The sequence below is a fragment of the Pseudophryne corroboree genome, chromosome 1 (assembly GCF_028390025.1).
Source record: "Pseudophryne corroboree isolate aPseCor3 chromosome 1, aPseCor3.hap2, whole genome shotgun sequence".
In the NCBI taxonomy this organism is placed as follows: domain Eukaryota; kingdom Metazoa; phylum Chordata; class Amphibia; order Anura; family Myobatrachidae; genus Pseudophryne; species Pseudophryne corroboree.
In genome coordinates this window covers 1,039,149,091-1,039,171,606 of record NC_086444.1, presented here as the reverse complement: position 1 = coordinate 1,039,171,606, position 22,516 = coordinate 1,039,149,091, and the positions used below count along the sequence as shown (strand labels likewise).

Sequence of the window (22,516 nt, the reverse complement as noted above, 5' to 3'; positions counted from 1 at the left end):
AATCAAAAAGTGGTTTATGAGGATCTTAACAAAATTTCAGTTATATAATTTAAATGCATGTAATGTTATAATGTGTCTCCATCGATGTCTAAGCAATGCTAAACAGAATACATAAAAATAAATATTGAAACTTGTAAATTGGTGCAGTGGATCAGTAAATATATGTGACATGTGGCAGACTAACCACACATGCAGATGACTATACAGATGACTATACAAACAGTGGTGATAGGGTGAATGATCATGCAAGTACTGAGAAATCTCTACTCTCTATTTCATTCATATTATGTGTTATTGTTCAAAATGGTAATGATCTGGCAAAAAACAACAACCCACCACTATTTTCATATTCATCATTTGCTAGCTGTGTACTCTTCAACATTGTCTGGGCATTGATGGAGACACAATATTGGGTGTATTGTGTTTTACAAGTTTTTTTTTTATCACAGAGATGGGTGAGAAATAAATCACCTATTCTAACTGATCAAAAACCTTGTTGGGGCAATAGAATAATACCCCTTTCACACCGCCAATGCTGGATCCCACCCGGGAATTGGAAGCGGGTCCTTCCCGGGTAGGATCCGGCATTGGCAGCTGCTGCTGGCTTCCCCGACCCGGCAATATGCCGGGCGGGTTGCCATAGCAGCGGGGCGGGGTGTAGCCGGGGGCGGAGGTGGAGGCGGCGCTGGGAGATGAGCTCATCTCCGCGCCACCTCTCTCTATCTAGTAAACGGGTCCCGGGTCGCATCGACCCGGGAGCCCGTTTACGCAGCCACTGACCCGGTATTCAACCCGGGTATAACACTGCTTTATACCCGGGTTGAATTGCCGGGTCAGGCGACCCGCGATTTCGGCAATGCCCCTTTCACACCGCACGCCGACCCGTGTCGACCCGGCAATATGCCAGGTCGATACCGGGTTATTTGTGCGGTGTGAAAGGGGTATAAGTTTACCACCTTGCCTCCAGGGTTTAAAGAGGAAATCCATTCTGCACACCTGCTTAACAGATTGAGGGAGACATTTACTAAGCAGTGATAAGAGCGGAGAAGTGAGCCAGTGGAGAAATTTCCTCATCAACCAATCAGCAGCTCTGTATCATTTTATAGTATGCAAATTATAGATGTTACTTCAGTGCTGACTGGTTGCCGTGGGCAGCTTCTCCATTGGATCACTTCTCTGCTCTTATCACTGCTTAGTAAATGTTCCCCTTACTCCTCTGGCCCCCCTGTAGTGATATAGTGGTCTCTGACTGACTGCGGAAATCACTGCTGAATTTTGTGCCCCAAAACGCCACATGAACAGGATTCTGGAGGGCATTATTTTGTGAATGTCCACAGATAGCACCTTTTATGGAAAAGTGTACATCATTTTATCTCAAACATAAGTCACATTAGGATCCCATGCTGTCCCTCGTGCTCTCTCTTTCCCTGAGCTATCCAGGACACTCCCAAACATGACCAAGGATTGCTATGCCATATTCTTGCAGCCACGCGTTGACAAATTGCCTCTTCCTGAAAAAAAAAAATGAATCCACCATTACTTGGTTCTATTATAGAACAAGTCTGGTTTGTATATCAAATGGAGTACATATCTTGTATAATATCCCAAAAACAAACAAACTATTTTTTAATTACCTTTATGTAAAAAAAAATCTTAAACTGTGGATGTGTTGTCATACATCTTTGCTGCAGTCATGCCAGTGTTGATATGCAACACTTTTATATCTGTGTCCATGTCAAGTTCCGTTTTGCTTCTAATACAGACTAATACAGTTATGTCGGAAAGACGGCAGTTTCCGACTTGTTTAGGTCGGAAGGGGTTCTGTCTATTAAATGGCGGCTCTGTTTTTCTGACAAGTCGGGAATTCCGACTTGTCGGAAAGGAGATCCACGTGTGTTGTCTGAAATGCGGCTGAATCCAACAGGTGTTAGCCCCGTTTCCGACAGTGTCAATCCGACTTTACAAAAATTCGGATTGACATTGTCGGGAGCTGCCAAATCCTGTCTGATTTGGCCGCTCATTGAATACTTAGATCTATTGAATATAGCCACAGATGTGTCGCATATCAAATTAATTAGCACATTCTCCTGGTGCACCCTAGTCTATGGTGTTGCAAATAACATGCATTTTCAACAAAATAAAACACCCAACGCTAGCAAAGTTGCACAGGACCTGTCAGGTCAGTCACGTCCGGCATTTCGCACTGCATGGAGTATTAAGGTAAGATGTATAAGGAAACATCTGTAGGTGGTTAATATAGAGAATCCAAATCATCTTTTTTTTTAAATTAATTTTCGGCTATAAGAGCCATATTGCTTGTTTAATAGGCATTTACCTCCAGTAAAACACTAAGAATATTTTCTGGAAATGGAAAATATTTCTTGCTGTGCATCATATATCTCTTAGTACATGTTGGTAAACAAGAACAATACAGTTTATAATATTCTTATGCTACAGCAAAATGTAAAAACCATTATGTCTGTTAGTATTGTGGGTAGAATTGCCACCTATTCTCGAATTTAGGGAAAGCATCTGCAAATCCAAACTGGCTCAATCTGTCCTCAAACAGCCCTGATATTAACAGAGAACACTCGGCCAATTCCAAATCTATGATTTCATCCAAAACTAAAACCAATTACAGACAGAAGCTGTTTATTCTGAGGCCAGGTTATATCCAAACATAATTGGATTCCTCATTACTATGTATTGGATGTACTGCATAGTCTACCATGTAATGAAATATTTAGCAAATGAGAGAAGGAAAATTAAAAGTGGTTTGTTTGTTTGTTTTTTTTCTCCCATTTTTTTAATTCCGTATACTCTGCTCTCCTGCGCGCTCTGATTGTCTGTTTACGTAACAAAGTATATCTTAAACATTCTAATAAGCGGATTGGCAAAAGTCATGCTGGGCTCTTTTTTTATATAAGCAAGTTTCAGGACAGGACATCTTGTGGCACCCACTGATGGTATAAATAGGATTGTATGATCTGAATCACGTTTTGCTGTAGTAAATAGTAGAATATGAAAGAAATAAAAAAAAGAAGAAAACAAAGTAAATAAGAAAAAGCAAAAAAAGATTTATTGCAAATTGCCTGCAGATTATGTTGTCTTGTCCTGCTGATTTTTATTTACTCGTTTATTTCCGTTTGAGATTTAGGAGTTTAATTCAGATCCTGTCCCACTGCAGATCTATGGCTTTTTAAAGGCACTATATGTGCCGTTAGTCTGTAATCATTTGAACAAAAGACTGTTCCGTAAACTGGGTTATTGTTGGGGGATTCATTTATTTAAAACTCTTTTTGTAAGAAGTTTCTTCTTGCACATTTGTTCTGTCGGTCTATAGAGATGTTATTTTTATTTTTTTTATGATTTGTTTGTATTCCTTGCTGATTCTTATTTTGTTTTTGTATGTTTTTCTATAACCCCTAGCGAATACTTTTTGTCTGAGTCAGACTACAGGTCCGCTACTTGTTCTCTTTTCAGAATTGTTAAAATGATTAATGACAGCAGGGTGAGCTAACGTGAAGTCTTTCCTACTTGTTAAATGTTCTTTGCCAGTTTCTCATCCCTTTTTTTCCCCCTTCCCCTTAGCATGAGAAATAGGGGATTCCCAGTCTGAGATCTCCTGCTGGCAGTTTTGTGCATTCTTTTCATCTTAATTATAGAGAAAATTGTTATCATTTTCTACCCTAATGTGATGAAATATTTACTTTCCTCTAGGATAGATACAGATAGATGCCATATTAATTGGTGAGAGAATTAGGGTCAGATTTACGAATACCATACAGCATGGTTTTAGGGGATTTATTCAAAGTTGTTAGCAGTTGGGCAAAACCATGTTGCACTGCAGGTGGGGCATATGTAACATGTGCAGAGAGTTAGATTTGGGTGGGTTATATTGTTTCTGTGCAGGGTACTGGCTGCTTTATTTTTATATATTTTATTTTTACACTGCAATTTAGATTTCAGTTTGAACACACCCCACCCAGATCACTCTCTTTGCATATGTTACATTTGCCCCACTTGCAGTGCACATGGTTTTGCCCATTAGTGTGTGTTTTTGGTTTGCTAACAACTCTACCCCCTTAGCGTGTTGTTGTGCAGCTTGTAAACCTTGTTATTTACTAATGCCAAAACCACATGCGGAAGTGCATTATTTAATACAGCAAGGTTTTAAACTGCAATCCTGATTTTATACACGGAAATTATACCAACTGTCCCATGATTATCTGCATGTCAAATTACCGCATTTTAGTACAAAATAAATAAGATGTGTGTGACCAGATGATCTTTCTCCACTAGGCAGTACAGATTTGCGTAGCAACCTGATTGGGCTTACTTTGCCTCTCTTGGGGTATAGCGATTCCCTTCCACTGTCAGTAACTGCCTGTTATTAAGACCTCCCACAAACCTCCCTGTGCCTAGCACTACTGCGCACAGGCACCCCCTAATGTCCGGCACCCCCAGTACATCACGTCTGCGATCCGATAATCGCTGTCGGTGTGCTGCTGTTGTAGCCATGCTACAGTAGCACTGCTACAACAGCAGCACATAGCGATGTTCGGATCACCTGCTGCCCTGCCTGGACTGTCACAGCCCCTCCTGCTGCGCCGCCTTGGTCAGACACACACAGTCACAGGGCTGGGTGGCTGGCCGCCCAGCCCACCCGCCGGCCGCCGTCATGATCTGACTGTCTCGCATTGTGACGTGCTGAGGTCACACCGTGCGCCCTCCCTCTCTTTCTCCCCGCTCGCCCTGCGCTGTCTTCCCTCCCGTGCTCAGGCTCTCTCCACTCAGTCACACACACTTCACGTGTGTACCCTGCCCTGCCTTCCATTACCAACAGCCAGATACACGCCAGCCAAGGGGAGCCTAGGACTAGCTGCCGCTGGAGCAGCAGTACAGAGAGGAGGGCAGTGTGAGACAGACTCATTCACTGAGGGGAAAGAGAGGAGTTTAGGCCAGCCCAGGGGGTGGGGGGATAACATTAAGTATAAAAAAAATAAAAGAATGGTTATTTGCCAAAAGATATTTTAGCCACAGATCTGCCATAAGAGCTGCCCTTGGTCCGGAGGCAGCAAACAGCCGGTTGCATGACATTGCTCACTAGCTAAGCACAGCATTGACAGTATACGTCCGAAGTTGATAGATCATGTCGCAGCCAATATTAGGGGAGGTAATAGGGGAAATGCCCTATTGTAGTTAGAGAGTAAATGGGTCTTTCAGTTGGACATGCTGTCCCCAATGCTAATATATGGTGCTAGACACACCCAGTGGGTGGTGCAATACATGCCCAGTGGGTGGTGCTAGACACGCCCAGTAGGTGGCACTAGTCACACCCAGTAGGCGGTGCTAGACACGCCACTCCAGTCATGCACCTCCTAATAAAGGATGTGGATCATCAAATCGACAGTGTTTAGGTCGACCACTATAGGTCGACAGTCACTAGGTCGACAGGGTTGGAAGGTCGACAGGGTTTCTAGGTCGACATGTGCTAGGTCGATAAGTCAAAAGGTTGACACAACATTTTTTTTTTTTTGGTGTTGTTTTCTGCATACAGTGACCGGGAAGCCGAATTAGTGCACTGTGTCCCCTCGCATGGTTCGCTTCGCTCACCATGCTTCGGGCAAGATTACCATTCCAGTCATAGTTCACGTGGATCGTTAAGTATGAAAAAGTTCAAAAAAAGATTTAAAAAACCCCCAAAAAACTCATGTCGACCTTTTGACCTGTCGACCAAGCACATGTCGACCTAGAAACCCTGTCGACCTAGTGACTGTCGACCTGTAGTGGTCTACCTAAACATTGTCGACCTAGACAGTGTCGATCTTCAGACCGGATCCCCTAATAAAATGTGCTGTGCACGCCTATGATCAAACCTTTGAAGAGTGCAAAATAGTGGAGATGGTTATGATGATTTTGGTTAATTTCTTCTTATGTGTGTACTTCAATAAGCCCTAAGCCCATATTCCTTATGTGTGTGGATCACCAAGGACAGTAGCCTAATGCATTAGACCACTGGTTCTCTGCTGAAATCACCAATACATAGAATCACCTCACCGATCATGTAATCAGACAGTCACTGTCCAATTGCTGGAAGAAACATTACAGCTTCACCTGCCTGTAGAGCACAGCGGTCAAACTCATTTTCAGTTAATGTCCCTTGGAGGTTATCTTTGTTTATGCATTACTTGTTCAGCTTGTGTACCTGCCGTTTTCTATGTCAGGTTCAATAATAAATGTGCATTGAAATCCCTAGTTGGCAAAATAATTCTGTGTGACATTTAGTTTTATTTTGCAGGGTGCACTTCTCATTTTCTTAGTTTTGGTGATATGATCTAGTTTTATGTAACTTGTTTTCTGATGTATATTTGACTGCTGAGTTGCAATTATGCATGTAATATGCAGTTAAAAGTACATAGAAAATAGGCCAGGGTAGATCATGCATAAACTGTCCCCCCATCTTGGAAGGAAGAACTTGGAGAGGTTGTTCACAAACAGCAAAATGGCCTTTTTGCGTGCAGATGCAGCTTTCGACCTGACATATTATATATATATATATATATATATATATACTGTATATACTGTGTGTGTGTGTGTATATATATATATATACATATATATATGTATATACTGTATATGTATGTATGTATATGTGTGTGTGTATATATATATATATATATATATATATATATATGAGAACAGGCGGCACTCAGGAGACTATTCAAACGGTTTTCTTTATTGGAGTGACATCCTACAATTGTTTTGGGCCTCCGCCCGTCGTCAGGGATCCCTGACGACGGGCGGAGGCCCGAAACAATTGTAGGATGTCACTCCAATAAAGAAAACCGTTTGAATAGTCTCCTGAGTGCCGCCTGTTCTCCTATCTGCAATTGGAAGTTTTTCCTAGGAAGGGCACCGGAGCAGATGATATGTAAGCAAGGGGAGTGCCGGCTGCCTTGATGATATATATATATATATATATATATATATATATATATATATTCTTTTTTTTTTCTCCGAACCACGAACAGTGGGTCTTCCTAGCAAAATAAGGGCATTTGTGGAGAAGGAGATGGGAAAAGAGAAGAGTTTGTGTTTCATATAAAATATCTGCGAGCCGCTTACCGTTTTATGAAGCAGTGCTGTAATCAAATTTAATATTGAGGTTGTGAGATTCATGGCAAAATTATAGGGGAAAAGAGGGTGGATTTTCAGTACCATTCTTTGCTGGTCATGGCTACGCCACCAAAGAACTGGAATTCTGCATGGCATCACAGAAGATGTATTAATAAGATTTGTACGGCACTTCTGCATTTCTCCCACGGAAATGACCTTTTGTGAACCTTCAGTTTAGATGTACGTTTATAAACAGGTGTTTGTAAGCGTGTGTCACTTTAGTTAAATGTATTTTTGGCAGTAAAATCTTTTCCTATGTTGTGTGCATAGCATTATAAGTGTAATGTTGCTGATCTTCTACTGCAAATCATTTACTTCCAAGTATCCTGGTCTGCATCTTTGTAACGTCTGCTTTCTGCATCTTTGTAACGTCTGCTTATATGGTTGAAATTTATAGGATGTAAATAATAGATCCCATTCATGAACAGTACAAATGTGCACCACAAGTGCAGATGCTGAATGTACCCTTCTTTATTAGGTTATAGTAATGTATGGTTGTTTCTTTTTTTTCCTAAGGTCTAATTACAACTACATCAAGACGACTTGACCGGGAACAGCAATCTGAACATATACTTGAGGTATGGTTTGGGTTTTTTTTTTACATTTTTTTAAATAAAATAACTTTTGTAATTCTAAAAAATTGTATTCATGCTTCTTTTGGGGAAAATGCCTTTGATCATACCTTGCTAGAGAGGGAAGTTGGCGACTTTTTATTGCTCAGGAATATCCAGGAGTAGTGGGTCCAGGTGCGAGGAGTATGGTTCTACGATTCGCATCCTTGCAGCCACACCCCTTGTCGTACAGTAGCACAATTTAAGCCATTGTACAGCATAGGGGTGGGGCCATAAGTTACGTTATCAAGCATCTGGACTGGCCGCTTCCCCAGGATCCTGGTCTGTTCACCCAGAAATGCAGAAAGACTTGCCTAAATTCTGGGAGGCAAGTAAGACTGTGGGCGGAATGTACTACACACTGCAACTGTGATACATCCTGGCACTTATCTGGTTCATACTGGCATTAACACTGGTATGTATCTACAAATGTGATTCAAATCGCAAAGGACACCCCTCCCGACAAGGGCTGTCCTTTGAGATCACAGGACCTCCGGGAGTCCTATTGCACATGCGTGGTATGATATGTGCACCACGAGCGGTAGGGGGAAATGCAAAAAGAGCCCATAAGCTTCTATTGGATAAAGCCATGTAAAGATGGCATTGCCCACCGGGTCCAAGCTCTAGACTCTATTGCATTCCGGAGCTTGGTACATATGTGAATGTGGGCAAAACTCAGAAAACAGCATTTTCAGAGTTTAGACTGCATATCTGCTCTTAGCACATCCCTCCCTAGGAGTTACTTCACTTAGAAAAGAATGCTGTATGAAATGTCACTCATTTAATTCTGATCACATGTAAACATTGCTGGACAAGTTCTAGACATGGTTTTGCAAATCCTTGGAGAGCGATAAAGTACCAATCAATCCTAACTGTCATTTTTCAACCTGTAAAGTGACAGGAGCTGATTGGTTGGTACTCACATTGCACAAATAACCGGTATATTGCCGGGTTGACGCGGGTCGAGGTGCGGTTTGAAAGGGGTATGTTTCCATCTCCTGAGTCGATTAGGGTTATTCCGGGGTTGAAGTACAGTGTGAACAGGTTGCCGGGTCGATGTGACCTGGGACCAGTTCACTCTATAGGGAGAGGCGGCGCTAGAGGGATAGGCAGCACTTGGAGATGATCTGATCACTGACGTCACCAACCCGGCAATATGCTGGGTTGGTGCCGCCAGTCTAAAAGGGGTCTCAAGCGGGTCACACCCAGGTAGGGAATGTGTACAAGTCCAGGATGGGACCCGCTAATTGTGATGTGAAAGCCGTATTACACTTTCTCTGACGTCCTAGTGGATGCTGGGGACTCCGTAAGGACCATGGGGAATAGCGGCTCCGCAGGAGTCTGGGCACAAAAGTAAAGCCTTAGGACTACCTGGTGTGCACTGGCTCCTCCCCCTATGACCCTCCTCCAAGCCTCAGTTAGATTTTTGTGCCCGAACGAGAAGGGTGCACACTAGGTGGCTCTCCTGAGCTGCTTAGTGAAAAGTTTAGTTTTAGGTTTTTTATTTTCAGTGAGACCTGCTGGCAACAGGCTCACTGCATCGAGGGACTAAGGGGAGAAGAAGCGAACTCACCTGCGTGCAGAGTGGATTGGGCTTCTTAGGCTACTGGACATTAGCTCCAGAGGGACCGATCACAGGCCCAGCCATGGATAGGTCCCAGAGCCGCGCCGCCGGCCCCCTTACAGAGCCAGAAGACAGAAGAGTCCGGAAAATCGGCGGCAGAAGACGTCCTGTCTTCAACAAGGTAGCGCACAGCACTGCAGCTGTGCGCCATTGCTCTCAGCACACTTCACACTCCGGTCACTGAGGGTGCAGGGCGCTGGGGGGGGGGCGCCCTGAGACGCAATAACACCTTGGATGGCAAAAAAAATGCATCACATATAGCTCCTGGGCTATATGGATGAATTTAACCCCTGCCAGAATACACAGAAAAACGGGAGATAAGGCCGCCGAGAAGGGGGCGGAGCCTATCTCCTCAGCACACTGGCGCCATTTTCCCTCACAGCTCCGTTGGAGGGAAGCTCCCTGGCTCTCCCCTGCAGTCACTACACTACAGAAAGGGTTAAAAAAGAGAGGGGGGCACTAATTAGGCGCAGTATTAAAAATACAGCAGCTATAGGGGAAAAACACTTATATAAGGTTATCCCTGTATATATATAGCGCTCTGGTGTGTGCTGGCAAACTCTCCCTCTGTCTCCCCAAAGGGCTAGTGGGGTCCTGTCCTCTATCAGAGCATTCCCTGTGTGTGTGCTGTGTGTCGGTACGTTTGTGTCGACATGTATGAGGAGGAAAATGATGTGGAGACGGAGCAAATTGCCTGTAATAGTGATGTCACCCCCCAGGGGGTCGACACCTGAGTGGATGAACTGTTGGAAGGAATTACGTGACAGTGTCAGCTCTGTATAAAAGACAGTGGTTGACATGAGACAGCCGGCTACTCAGCTTGTGCCTGTCCAGACGTCTCATAGGCCGTCAGGGGCTCTAAAGCGCCCGTTACCTCAGATGGCAGATACAGACGCCGACACGGATACTGACTCCAGTGTCGACGGTGAAGAGACAAATGTGACTTCCAGTAGGGCCACACGTTACATGATTGAGGCAATGAAAAATGTTTTACACATTTCTGATAATACGAGTACCACCAAAAAAAAAGGGGTATTATGTTCGGTGAGGAAAAACTACCTGTAGTTTTCCTGAATCTGAGAAATTAAATGAGGTGTGTGATGATGCGTGGGTTTCCCCCGATAACAACTGATAATTTCTAAAATGTTATTGGCATTATATCCTTTCCCGCCAGAGGTTAGGGTGCGTTGGGAAACACCCCCTAGGGTGGATAAAGCGCTCACACGCTTGTAAGAACAAGGGCTCTACCCTCTCCTGAGATGGCCGCCCTTAAGGATCCTGCTGATAGAAAGCAGGAGGGTATCCTAAAATGTATTTACACACATACTGGTGTTATACTGCGACCAGCAATCGCCTCAGCCTGGATGTGCAGTGCTGGGTTGGCGTGGTCGGATTCCCTGACTGAAAATATTGATACCCTAGATAGGGACAGTATATTATTGCCTATAGAGCATTTAAAAGATGCATTTCTATATATGCGTGATGCACAGCGGAATATTTGCCGACTGGCATCAAGTGTAAGTGCGTTGTCCATTTCTGCCAGAAGAGGGTTATGGACACGACAGTGGTCAGGTGATGCGGATTCCAAACGGCATTTGGAAGTATTGCCTTATAAAGGGGAGGAGTTATTTGGGGTCGGTCTTTCAGACCTGGTGGCCACGGCAACAGCTGGGAAATCCACGTTTGTACCCCAGGTCGCCTCTCAACATAAGAAGACGCCGTATTATCAGGCGCAGTCCTTTCGTTCCCAGAAGGGCAAGCGGGCAAAAGGTTCCTCATTTCTGCCCCGTGACAGAGGGAGAGGAAAAAGGCTGCAGAAATCAGCCAGTTCCCAGGAACAGAAGCCCTCTCCCGCCTCTGCCAAGCCCTCAGCAGGACGCTGGGGCTTTACAAGCAGACTCAGGCACGGTGGGGGCCCGTCTCAATGAATTTCAGCGCGCAGTGGGCTCACTCGCAAGTAAACCCCTGGATCCTTCAGGTGATATCTCAGGGGTACAAATTGGAATTCGAGACGTCTCCCCCTCGCCGTTTTCCTAAAGTCCTGCAACAGGGAACGGGGTATTATTCCACACTGTTGTGGTACCGAAGCCGGACGGCTCGGTGAGACCGATTCTAAATCTAAAATCTTTGAACACTTACATACGGAGGTTCAAATTCAAGATGGAGTCACTCAGAGCAGTGATTGCGAACCTGGAAGAAGGGGACTACATGATGTCTCGGGACATCAAGGATGCTTACCTTCATGTCCCAATTTACCCTTCTCACCAAGGGTACCTCAGGTTTGTGGTACAGAACTGTCACTATCAGTTTCAGACGCTGCCGTTTGGATGGTCCACGGCACCCCGGGTCTTTACCAAGGTAACGGCCGAAATGATGATACTCCTTCGAAGGAAGGGAGTTTTAGTTATCCCTTACTTGGACGATCTCCTGATAAGGGTAAGATCCAGAGAACAGTTGGAGGTCGGTGTAGCACTATCTCAGGTAGTGTTGCGGCAGCACGGTTGGATTCTCAATATTATAAAATCGCAGCTGGTTCCGACGACTCGTCTTCTGTTCCTAGGGATGATCCTGGACACAGTCCAGAAAAAGGTGTTTCTCCCGGAGGAGAAAGCCAGGGAGTTATCCGAGCTAGTCAGGAACCTCCTAAAACCGAGCCAAGTCTCAGTGCATCAATGCACAAGGGTTCTGGGAAAAATGGTGGCTTCCTACGAAGCAATCCCATTCGGCAGATTCCACGCAAGAACTTTCCAGTGGGACCTGCTGGACAAATGGTCCGGGTCGCATCTTCAGATGCATCAGCGGATAACCCTGTCACCAAGGACAAGGGTGTCCCTCCTGTGGTGGTTGCAGAGTGCTCATCTTCTAGAGGGCCGCAGATTCGGCATTCAGGACTGGGTCCTGGTGACCACGGATGCCAGCCTGCGAGGCTGGGGAGCAGTCACACAGGGAAGGAATTTCCAGGGCTTATGGTCAAGCCTGGAGACATCACTTCACATAAATATCCTGAAGCTAAGGGCCATTTACAATGCTCTAAGCTTAGCAAGACCTCTGCTTCAAGGTCAGCCGGTGTTGATCCAGTCGGACAACATCACGGCAGTCACCCACGTAAACAGACAGGGTGGCACAAGAAGCAGGAGGGCAATGGCAGAAGCTGCAAGGATTCTTCGCTGGGCGGAAAATCATGTGATAGCACTGTCAGCAGTGTTCATTCCGGGAATGGACAACTGGGAAGCAGACTTCCTCAGCAGACGCTCTGGTAACACCGTGGGTGTACCGGTCAGTGTATGTGTTCCATCCTCTGCCTCTCATACACAAGGTACTGAGAATTATAAGATGGAGAGGAGTAAGCACTATATTCGTGGCTCCGGATTGGCCAAGAAGGACTTGGTAACCGGAACTTCAAGAGATGCTCACGGAGGATCCGTGGCCTCTACCTCTAAGAAGGGACCTGCTCCAGCAAGGACCCTGTCTGTTCCAAGACTTACCGCGGCTGCGTTTGACGGCATGGCGGTTGAACGCCGGATCCTGAAGGAAAAAGGCATTCCGGATGAAGTCATCCCTATCCTGATCAAAGCCAGGAAGGATGTAACCGCAAAACATTATCACCGCATTTGGCGAAAATATGTTGCGTGGTGCGAGGCCAGTAAGGCCCGACGGAGGAATTTCAACTGGGTCGATTCCTACATTTCCTGCAAACAGGAGTGTCTATGGGCCTGAAATTGGGGTCCATTAAGGTTCAAATTTCGGCCCTGTCAATTTTCTTCCAAAAAGAACTAGCTTCAGTCCCTGAAGTTCAGACGTTTGTAAAAGGGGTACTGTATATACAGCCTCCTTTTGTGCCTCCAGTGGCACCTTGGGATCTCAATGTAGTTTTTGGGTTCCAAAAGTCACATTGGGTTGAACCACTTAAATCTATGGAGTTAAAATATCTCACATGGAAGGTGGTCATGCTGTTGGCCCTGGCCTGGGCCAGGCGCGTGTCAGAATTGGCGGTTTTATCCTGTAAAAGCCCTTATCTGATTTTCCATTCGGACAGGGCGGAATTGAGGACTCGTCCTCAGTTTCTCCCTAAGGTGGTTTCAGCGTTTCACCTGAACCAACTTATGGTGGTGCCTGCGGCTACTAGGGACTTGGAGGACTCCAAGTTGCTAGACGTTGTCAGGGCCCTGAAAATATATGTTTCCAGGACGGCTGGAGTCAGGAAATCTGACTCGCTGTTTATCCTGTATGCACCCAACAAGCTGGGTGCTCCTGCTTCTAAGCAGACTATTGCTCGTTGGATTTGTAGTACAATTCAGCTTGCACATTCTGTGGCAGGCCTGCCACAGCCAAAAATCTGTAAATGCCCACTCCACAAGGGAGGTGGGCTCATCTTGGGCGGCTGCCCGAGGGGTCTCGGCTTTACAACTTTGCCGAGCAGCTACTTGGTCAGGAGCAAATACGTTTGTAAAATTCTACAAATTTGATACCCTGGCTGAGGAGGACCTGGAGTTCTCTCATTTGGTGCTGCAGAGTCATCCGCACTCTCCCGCCCGTTTGGGAGCTTTGGTATAATCCCCATGGTCCTTACGGAGTCCCCAGCATCCACTAGGACGGCAGAGAAAATAAGAATTTACTTACCGATAATTCTATTTCTCGTAGTCCGTAGTGGATGCTGGGCGCCCATCCCAAGTGCGGATTGTCTGCAATACTGGTACATAGTTATTGTTACCAAAAATCGGGTTATTGCTGTAGTGAGCCATCTTTTCTAGAGGCTCCTCTGTTATCATGCTGTTAACTGGGTTTAGATCACAAGTTATACGGTGTGATTGGTGTGGCTGGTATGAGTCTTACCCGGGATTCAAAATCCTTCCTTATTGTGTACGCTCGTCCGGGCACAGTATCCTAACTGAGGCTTGGAGGAGGGTCATAGGGGGAGGAGCCAGTGCACACCAGGTAGTCCTAAGGCTTTAGTTTTGTGCCCAGACTCCTGCGGAGCCGCTATTCCCCATGGTCCTTACGGAGTCCCCAGCATCCACTACGGACTACGAGAAATAGAATTATCGGTAAGTAAATTCATATTTTCGGTGATGTCTTTCAGTTTTCAGATAATTCCTGTTAAGAGGAATTATCTGAAAACTGAAAGACATCACATAAAGGGGAGATTCAAATGTTTGAAAAGTCAGTTGGGCGTCTGTTTTTTTCCTATCTAATAGACAGAAAAAACAGACACCCAACAGACTTTTCAAACATTTGAATTCCACCCAAAGAGTCAAGGTGCATGCACATGATGAGATATTGACTATACGATTTCCCTTGAAATAGTCTTCTACTTAAGTCCACTGGTGTAGGCTGTGCAAAGCCGTTTCGCTGTGCATTTAGTATCGAAGCGTGCATTTTATCAAAGCGTGATAAAATTGACACATAACAGCAGCGTTCAATCAGCGTTCAATCGAAGTGAAAAAGAAGGAACACAGAAGCACAACAATCAAAAAAAACTGAAGAACTAATAACAAATGTGAGTCACTTACTCCTCAGATCACTTACCTCCTGATTGTTGCATCTGATTAAATAGCACGGAAATACCTTACTTGGACATTTCAAAAACCGTCCATTTCACCTACAAATGCTTGTATCTGCATTGTAATTTTGTTTTTTAAGCACAGCTGCACCAATGCAATTTAACCTGCAAACACTTAAAAAAAACTAACATAATTACCATTGCTTCTTAAACCTCTCACAATCCTTTCATTTCTTACACTCCAAATACATTTCTGCAACCACTTTATCTACGCTTTTGACTCTTTTCATACTAAATCTACACCCCTTGAGCCTATACTGCTTTTCTCACCTGCATTTCAGCAAATCTTCTGCTTGGATTCACTTGCAGTCTCCTCTCCTACTTCCACTTTCCCTCAACCTATTTACCTACTTAACACTATGTCAAGGCTTTCCTATACTCCCCACATCACTCAGTGTCTACCTAATAATGTATCTTTATCCTTCCCCCCCCCCCCCTAGTCTCCTACACCTCCTCCTCTCTCCCCTCCTCTGTCTCCCCTCCATCCCTCTGTTTCCTACCCCCACCTTTCCTGTTACCCCACTTTCATTCACCTCTGCCCCATGGTCCTGCTACCCCACAACTCAGCCCTGCTCCCTCTCTCCCTTCCCGGTCACCTGCCCACACCCCCATCCACATCACACTGACCTCCCCCCCTGCCCACCTCCTGCAGTTTCCCCTCCTAGCTCAGGCACCCGTACCATCACTACTCTCTCATCATCCCTGCCCTCAAAGTTAATCCCACCTCATCGCTACAGCAACCCTGAAAATCTCATTCACATCTCTCCCACAAACTCATACCCCCTATCCTGTGCACTCTGGAATGCCAGATCTGTTTGTAACAAACTGGTCCCCACTCATGACCTTTCTCTAACGTCCTAAGTGGATGCTGGGGACTCCGTAAGGACCATGGGGAATAGCGGCTCCGCAGGAGACTGGGCACATCTAAAGAAAGCTTTAGGACTATCTGGTGTGCACTGGCTCCTCCCCCTATGACCCTCCTCCAAGCCTCAGTTAGATCTCTGTGCCCGAACGAGAAGGGTGCACACTAGGGGCTCTCCTGAGCTTCTTAGTGAAAGTTTTAGATTAGGTTTTTTATTTTCAGTGAGACCTGCTGGCAACAGGCTCACTGCATCGAGGGACTAAGGGGAGAAGAAGCGAACTCACCTGCGTGCAGAGTGGATTGGGCTTCTTAGGCTACTGGACATTAGCTCCAGAGGGACGATCACAGGCCCAGCTTGGATGGGTCCCAGAGCCGCGCCGCCGGCCCCCTTACAGAGCCAGAAGGCAGAAGAGGTCCGGAAAATCGGCGGCAGAAGACGTCCTGTCTTCAACAAGGTAGCGCACAGCACTGCAGCTGTGCGCCATTGCTCTCAGCACACTTCACACTTCGGTCACTGAGGGTGCAGGGCGCTGGGGGGGGGCGCCCTGAGACGCAATAAAAACACCTTGGATGGCAAAAAATGCATCACATATAGCTCCTGGGCTATATGGATGCATTTAACCCCTGCCAGAATACATAGAAAAACGGGTGATAAGGCCGCCGATAAGGGGGCGGAGCCTATCTCCTCAGCACACTGGCGCCATTTTCCCTCACAGCTCCGTTGGAGGGAAGCTCCCTGTCTCTCCCCTGCAGTCACTACACTACAGAAAGGGTTAAAAAAGAGAGGGGGGCACTAATTAGGCGCAGTATTAACTATACAGCAGCTATAAGGGGAAAAACACTTATAAAAGGTTATCCCTGTATATATATAGCGCTCTGGTGTGTGCTGGCAAACTCTCCCTCTGTCTCCCTAAAGGGCTAGTGGGGTCCTGTCCTCTATCAGAGCATTCCCTGTGTGTGTGCTGTATGTCGGTACTTTTGTGTCGACATGTATGAGGAGAAAAATGATGTGGAGACGGAGCAGATTGCCTGTAATAGTGATGTCACCCCCTAGGGGGTCGACACCTGAGTGGATGAACTGTTGGAAGGAATTACGTGACAGTGTCAGCTCTGTATAAAAGACAGTGGTTGACATGAGACAGCCGGCTACTCAGCTTGTGCCTGTCCAGACGTCTCAGAGGCCGTCAGGGGCTCTAAAGCGCCCGTTACCTCAGATGGCAGATATAGACGCCGACACGGATACTGACTCCAGTGTCGACGGTGAAGAGACGAATGTGACTTCCAGTAGGGCCACACGTTACATGATTGAGGCAATGAAAAATGTTTTACACATTTCTGATAATACGAGTACCACCAAAAAAAAAGGGGTATTATGTTCGGTGAGGAAAAACTACCTGTAGTTTTCCTGAATCTGAGAAATTAAATGAGGTGTGTGATGATGCGTGGGTTTCCCCCGATAACAACTGATAATTTCTAAAATGTTATTGGCATTATATCCTTTCCCGCCAGAGGTTAGGGTGCGTTGGGAAACACCCCCTAGGGTGGATAAAGCGCTCACACGCTTGTAAGGGCTCTACCTTCGCCTGAGATGGCCGCCCTTAAGGATCCTGCTGATAGAAAGCAGGAGGGTATCCTAAAAGGTATTTACACACATACTGGTGTTATACTGCGACCAGCAATCGCCTCAGCCTGGATGTGCAGTGCTGGGTTGGCGTGGTCGGATTCCCTGACTGAAAATATTGATACCCTAGATAGGGACAGTATATTTTTGCCTATAGAGCATTTAAAAGATGCATTTCTATATATGCGTGATGCACAGCGGAATATTTGCCGATGGCATCAAGTCTAAGCGCGTTGTCCATTTCTACCGGTAGAGGGTTATGGACACGTCAGTGGTCAGGTGATGCGTATTCCAAACGGCATTTGGAAGTATTGCTTTATTAAGGGGAGGAGTTATTTGGGGTCGGTCTTTCAGACCTGGTGGCCACGGCAACAGCTGGGAATTCCACGTTTGTACCACAGGTCGCCTCTCAACATGAGAAGACGCCGTATTATCAGGCGCAGTCTTTTCGTGGACAACATTTCTGCCCCGTGACAGAGGGAGAGGAAAAAGGCTGCAGAAATCAGCCAGTTCCCAGGAACAGAAACCCTCTCCCGCCTCTGCCAAGCCCTCAGTATACGCTGGGGCTTTACAAGCAGAATCAGGCACGGTGGGGGGCCCGTCTCAATGAATTTCAGCGCGCAGTGGGCTCACTCGCAAGTAGACCCCTGGATCCTTCAGGTGATATCTCAGGGGTACAAATTAGAAGTCGAGACGTCTCCCCCTCGCCGTTTCCTAAAGTCGGCTTTACCGATGTCTCCTTCTGACAGGGAGACAGTTTTGGAAGCCATTCACAAGCTGTATTCCCAGCAGGTGATAATCAAGATACCCCTCCTGCAACAGGGAACGGGGTATTATTCCACACTGTTGTGGTACCGAAGCCGGACGGCTCGGTGAGACCGATTCTAAATCTAAAATCTTTGAACACTTACATACAGAGGTTCAAATTCAAGATTGAGTCACTCACAGCAGTGATTGCGAACCTGGAAGAAGGGGACTACATGATGTCTCGGGACATCAAGGATGCTTACCTTCATGTCAAAATTACCCTTCTCACCAAGGGTACCTCAGGTTTATGGTACAGAACTGTCACTATAAGTTCAGACACTGCCGTATGGATGGTCCACGGCACCCCGGGTCTTTACCAAGGTAATGGCCGAAATGATGATATTCCTTCGAAGGAAGTGAATTTTAGTTATCCCTTACTTGGACAATTCCCTGATAAGGGTAAGATCCAGGGAACAGTTGGAGGTCGGTGTAGCACTATCTCAGGTAGTGTTGCGGCAGCACGATTGGATTCTCAATATTCCAAAATAGCACCTGGTTCCGACGACGTGTCTTCTGTTCCTAGGGATGATCCTGGACACAGTCCAGAAAAAGGTGTTTCTCCCGGAGGAGAAAGCCAGGGAGTTATCCGAGCTAGTCAGGAACCTCCTAAAACCGAGCCAAGTCTCAGTGCATCAATGCACAAGGGTTCTGGGTAAAATGGTGGCTTCCTACGAAGCAATCCCATTCGACAGATTCCACGCACCAGTGGGACCTGCTGGACAAATGGTCGCATCTTCAGATGCATCAGCGGATAACCCTGTCACCAAGGACAAGGGTGTCCCTCCTGTGGTGGTTGCAGAGTGCTCATCTTCTAGAGGGCCGCAGATTAGGCATTCAGGACTGGGTCCTGGTGACCACGGATGCCAGCCTGCGAGGCTGGGGAGCAGTCACACAGGGAAGGAATATCCAGGGCTTATGGTCAAGCCTGGAGACATCACTTCACATAAATATCCTGAACCTAAGGGACATTTACAATGCTCTAAGCTTAGCAAGACCTCTGCTTCAAGGTCAGCCGGTGTTGATCCAGTCGGACAACATCACGGCAGTCACCCACGTAAACAGGGTGGCACAAGAAGCAGAAGGGCAATGGCAGAAGCTGCAAGGATTCTTTGCTGGGCGGAAAATCATGTGATAGCACTGTCAGCAGTATTCATTCCGGGAGTGGACAACTGGGAAGCAGACTTCCTCAGCACGACCTTCACCCGGGAGAGTGGGGACTTCACCCAGAAGTCTTCCACATGATTAAAAACTCGACAGGTATTGCGCCAGGTCCAGGGACCCTCAGGCAATAAGCTGTAGACGCTCTGGTAACACCGTGGGTGTACCAGTCAGGGTATGTGTTCCCTCCTCTGCCTCTCATACCCAAGGTACTGAGATTGATAAAATGGAGAGGAGTAAGCTCTATATTCGTGTTTCCGGATTGGCCAAGAAGGACTTGGTAACCGGAACTTCAAGAGATGCTCACGGAAGATCCGTGGCCTCTACCTCTAAGAAGGGACCTGCTCCAGCAGGGACCCTGTCTGTTCCAAGACATGCCGCGGCTGCGTTTGACGGCATGGCGGTTGAACGCCGGATCCTGAAGGAAAAAAGGCATTCCGGATGAAGTCATCCCTATCCTGATCAAAGCCAGGAAGGATGTAACCGCAAAAACATTATCACCGCAATTGGCTAAAATATGTTGCGTGGTGCGAGGCCAGTAAGGCCCGACGGAGGAAATTCAACTGGGTCGATTCCTACATTTCCTGCAAACAGGAGTGTCTATGGGCCTGAAATTGGGGTCCATTAAGGTTCAAATTTCGGCCCTGTCAATTTTCTTCCAAAAAAGAACTAGCTTCAGTCCCTGAAGTTCAGACGTTTGTAAAAGGGGTACTGCATATACAGCCTCCTTTTGTGCCTCCAGTGTCACTTTGGGATCTCAATGTAGTTTTGGGTTCCAAAAGTCACATTGGTTTGAACCACTTAAATCTGTGGAGTTAAAATATCTCACATGAAGAGTGGTCATGCTGTTGGCCCTGGCCTGGGCCAGGCGCGTGTCAGAATTGGCGGTTTTATCCTGAAAAAGCCCTTATCTGATTTTCCATTCGGACAGGGCGGAATTGAGGACTCGTCCTCAGTTTCTCCCCAAGGTGGTTTCAGCGTTTCACCTGAACCAACCTATTGGTTGTGCCTGCGGCTACTAGGGACTTGGAGGCCTCCAAGTTGCTAGACGTTGTCAGTGCCCTGAAAATATATGTTTCCAGGACGGCTGGAGTCAGGAAATCTGACTCGCTGTTTATCCTGTATGCACCCAACAAGCTGGGTGCTCCTGCTTCTAAGCAGACTATTGCTCGTTGGATTTGTAGTACAATTCAGCTTGCACATTCTGTGGCAGGCCTGCCACAGCCAAAAAATCTGTAAATGCCCACTCCACAAGGAAGGTGGGCTCATCTTGGGCGGCTGCCCGAGGGGTCTCGGCTTTACAACTTTGCCGAGCAGCTACTTGGTCAGGAGCAAATACGTTTGTAAAATTCTACAAAATTGATATCCTGGCTGAGGAGGACCTGGAGTTCTCTCATTTGGTGCTGCAGAGTCATCCGCACTCTCCCGCCCGTTTGGGAGCTTTGGTATAATCCCCATGGTCCTTACGGAGTCCCCAGCATCCACTTAGGATGTTAGAGAAAATAAGAATTTACTTACCGATAATTCTATTTCTCATAGTCCGTAGTGGATGCTGGGCGCCCATCCCAAGTGCGGATTGTCTGCAATACTTGTACATAATTATTGTTACAAAAATCGGGTTATTATTGTTGTGAGCCATCTTTCAGAGGCTCCTCTGTTATCATGCTGTTAACTGGGTTCAGATCACAGGTTATACGGTGTGATTGGTGTGGCTGGTATGAGTCTTACCCGGGATTCAAAATCCTTCCTTATTGTGTACACTCGTCCGGGCACAGTATCCTAACTGAGGCTTGGAGGAGGGTCATAGGGGGAGGAGCCAGTTTCACACCAGATAGTCCTAAAGCTTTCTTTAGATGTGCCCAGTCTCCTGCGGAGCCGCTATTCCCCATGGTCCTTACGGAGTCCCCAGCATCCACTACGGACTATGAGAAATAGAATTATCGGTAAGTAAATTCTTATTTTTCATTTCCAACTCCCTACACCTACTAGCCATTACTGAAACTTGGATTACACCCTCTGACACTACTTCTGCTGCTGCTGCTCTCTCTGCTGGGGGCCTCACATTCACACACACACCCCGACCTGGGGGTCGCCATGGGGGTGGTGTTGGGGTCCTTTTACCTTCTAGTTACTCCTACCAACTCATACCACCAGAACCATCCCTTATATTCTCTACATTTGAGGTCCACGCCATACGCCTCTTCCAACCAGTCCATCTTAGAGTAGCTGTCATTTACCGCCCCCCTGGCACTGCTTCCAAATTCATCGACAACTTTGCTTCCTGGCTTCCTCACTTCCTCTCTTCTGACATTCCCACCATTATCCTAGGCGATTTCAACATCCCTATTGACATCCCCACACAATCCCCTGCCTCTAAACTCCTTAACCTCACCTCTTCACTTGGTCTCTCCCAGTGGACCTCCTCACCCTCCCATGTGAATGGGAGCTCACTGGATCTGGTCTTCACTCACCGCTGTGATATTTCTGATTTTTCCAACTCCCCATTTCCCCTCTCTGACCACCACCTGCTCTCCTTTAACCTATCTCTCTCGACTTCCCCATCTCTACCTCCTAAGGCTACCATCACTAAGCGTAACATTGAAGCTATTGACACCACATTCCTTTCCTCCCTGTTTGACTCACTTCTCTCTCCTATTCTCTCTCTCTCATGCCCTGTACAAGCCACTTCCACATACAATGCTTCCCTTACTTCTGCTCTTGACTCTGTTGCTCCACCAACCACTATTCACCCTCGCAAATTAACACCTCAACCCTGGCACACCAAATGCACCAGATATCTGCAAAAATGCTCACGTACTGCTGAGCGACACTGGAGGAAATCACGCTCTAAGGCAGACTTCCTCCATTTCAAACTTATGCTTTCATCCTTCAGTGCTGCCCTTTCGCTTGCTTAACAGTCATACTTCAAGAACCTCATCTCCTCCCAGTCTTCCAACCCCTGGCGCCTCTTTGCCACTCTCAACTCACTCCTCTGCCCACCTCCACCTTGTCTCCCTTCCTCACTCTCTGCTCTTGACTTTGCCACTTACTTCACATCCAAAATTGACTCCATACGTCAGGACATCACATCACA

At 46.5% G+C, this 22,516-nt stretch overlaps 1 protein-coding gene across 7 annotated transcripts in view; it reads left to right on the top strand.

The window, feature by feature from the left end:
* Nucleotides 1-22,516, top strand: part of FAT1 (FAT atypical cadherin 1) — a 325,756-nt gene that overhangs the window by 168,360 nt on the left and 134,880 nt on the right. For all 7 annotated transcript variants that reach the window (XR_010177511.1, XM_063920802.1, XM_063920806.1 and 4 more), the window contains exon 4: nucleotides 7,696-7,757. Coding sequence is in view for 6 of the 7 variants with exons in the window: in XM_063920802.1 (XP_063776872.1) it covers nucleotides 7,696-7,757 (62 nt within the window). In the remaining variant the exon portion in view is untranslated. The remainder of the gene's footprint in view (nucleotides 1-7,695; nucleotides 7,758-22,516) is intronic.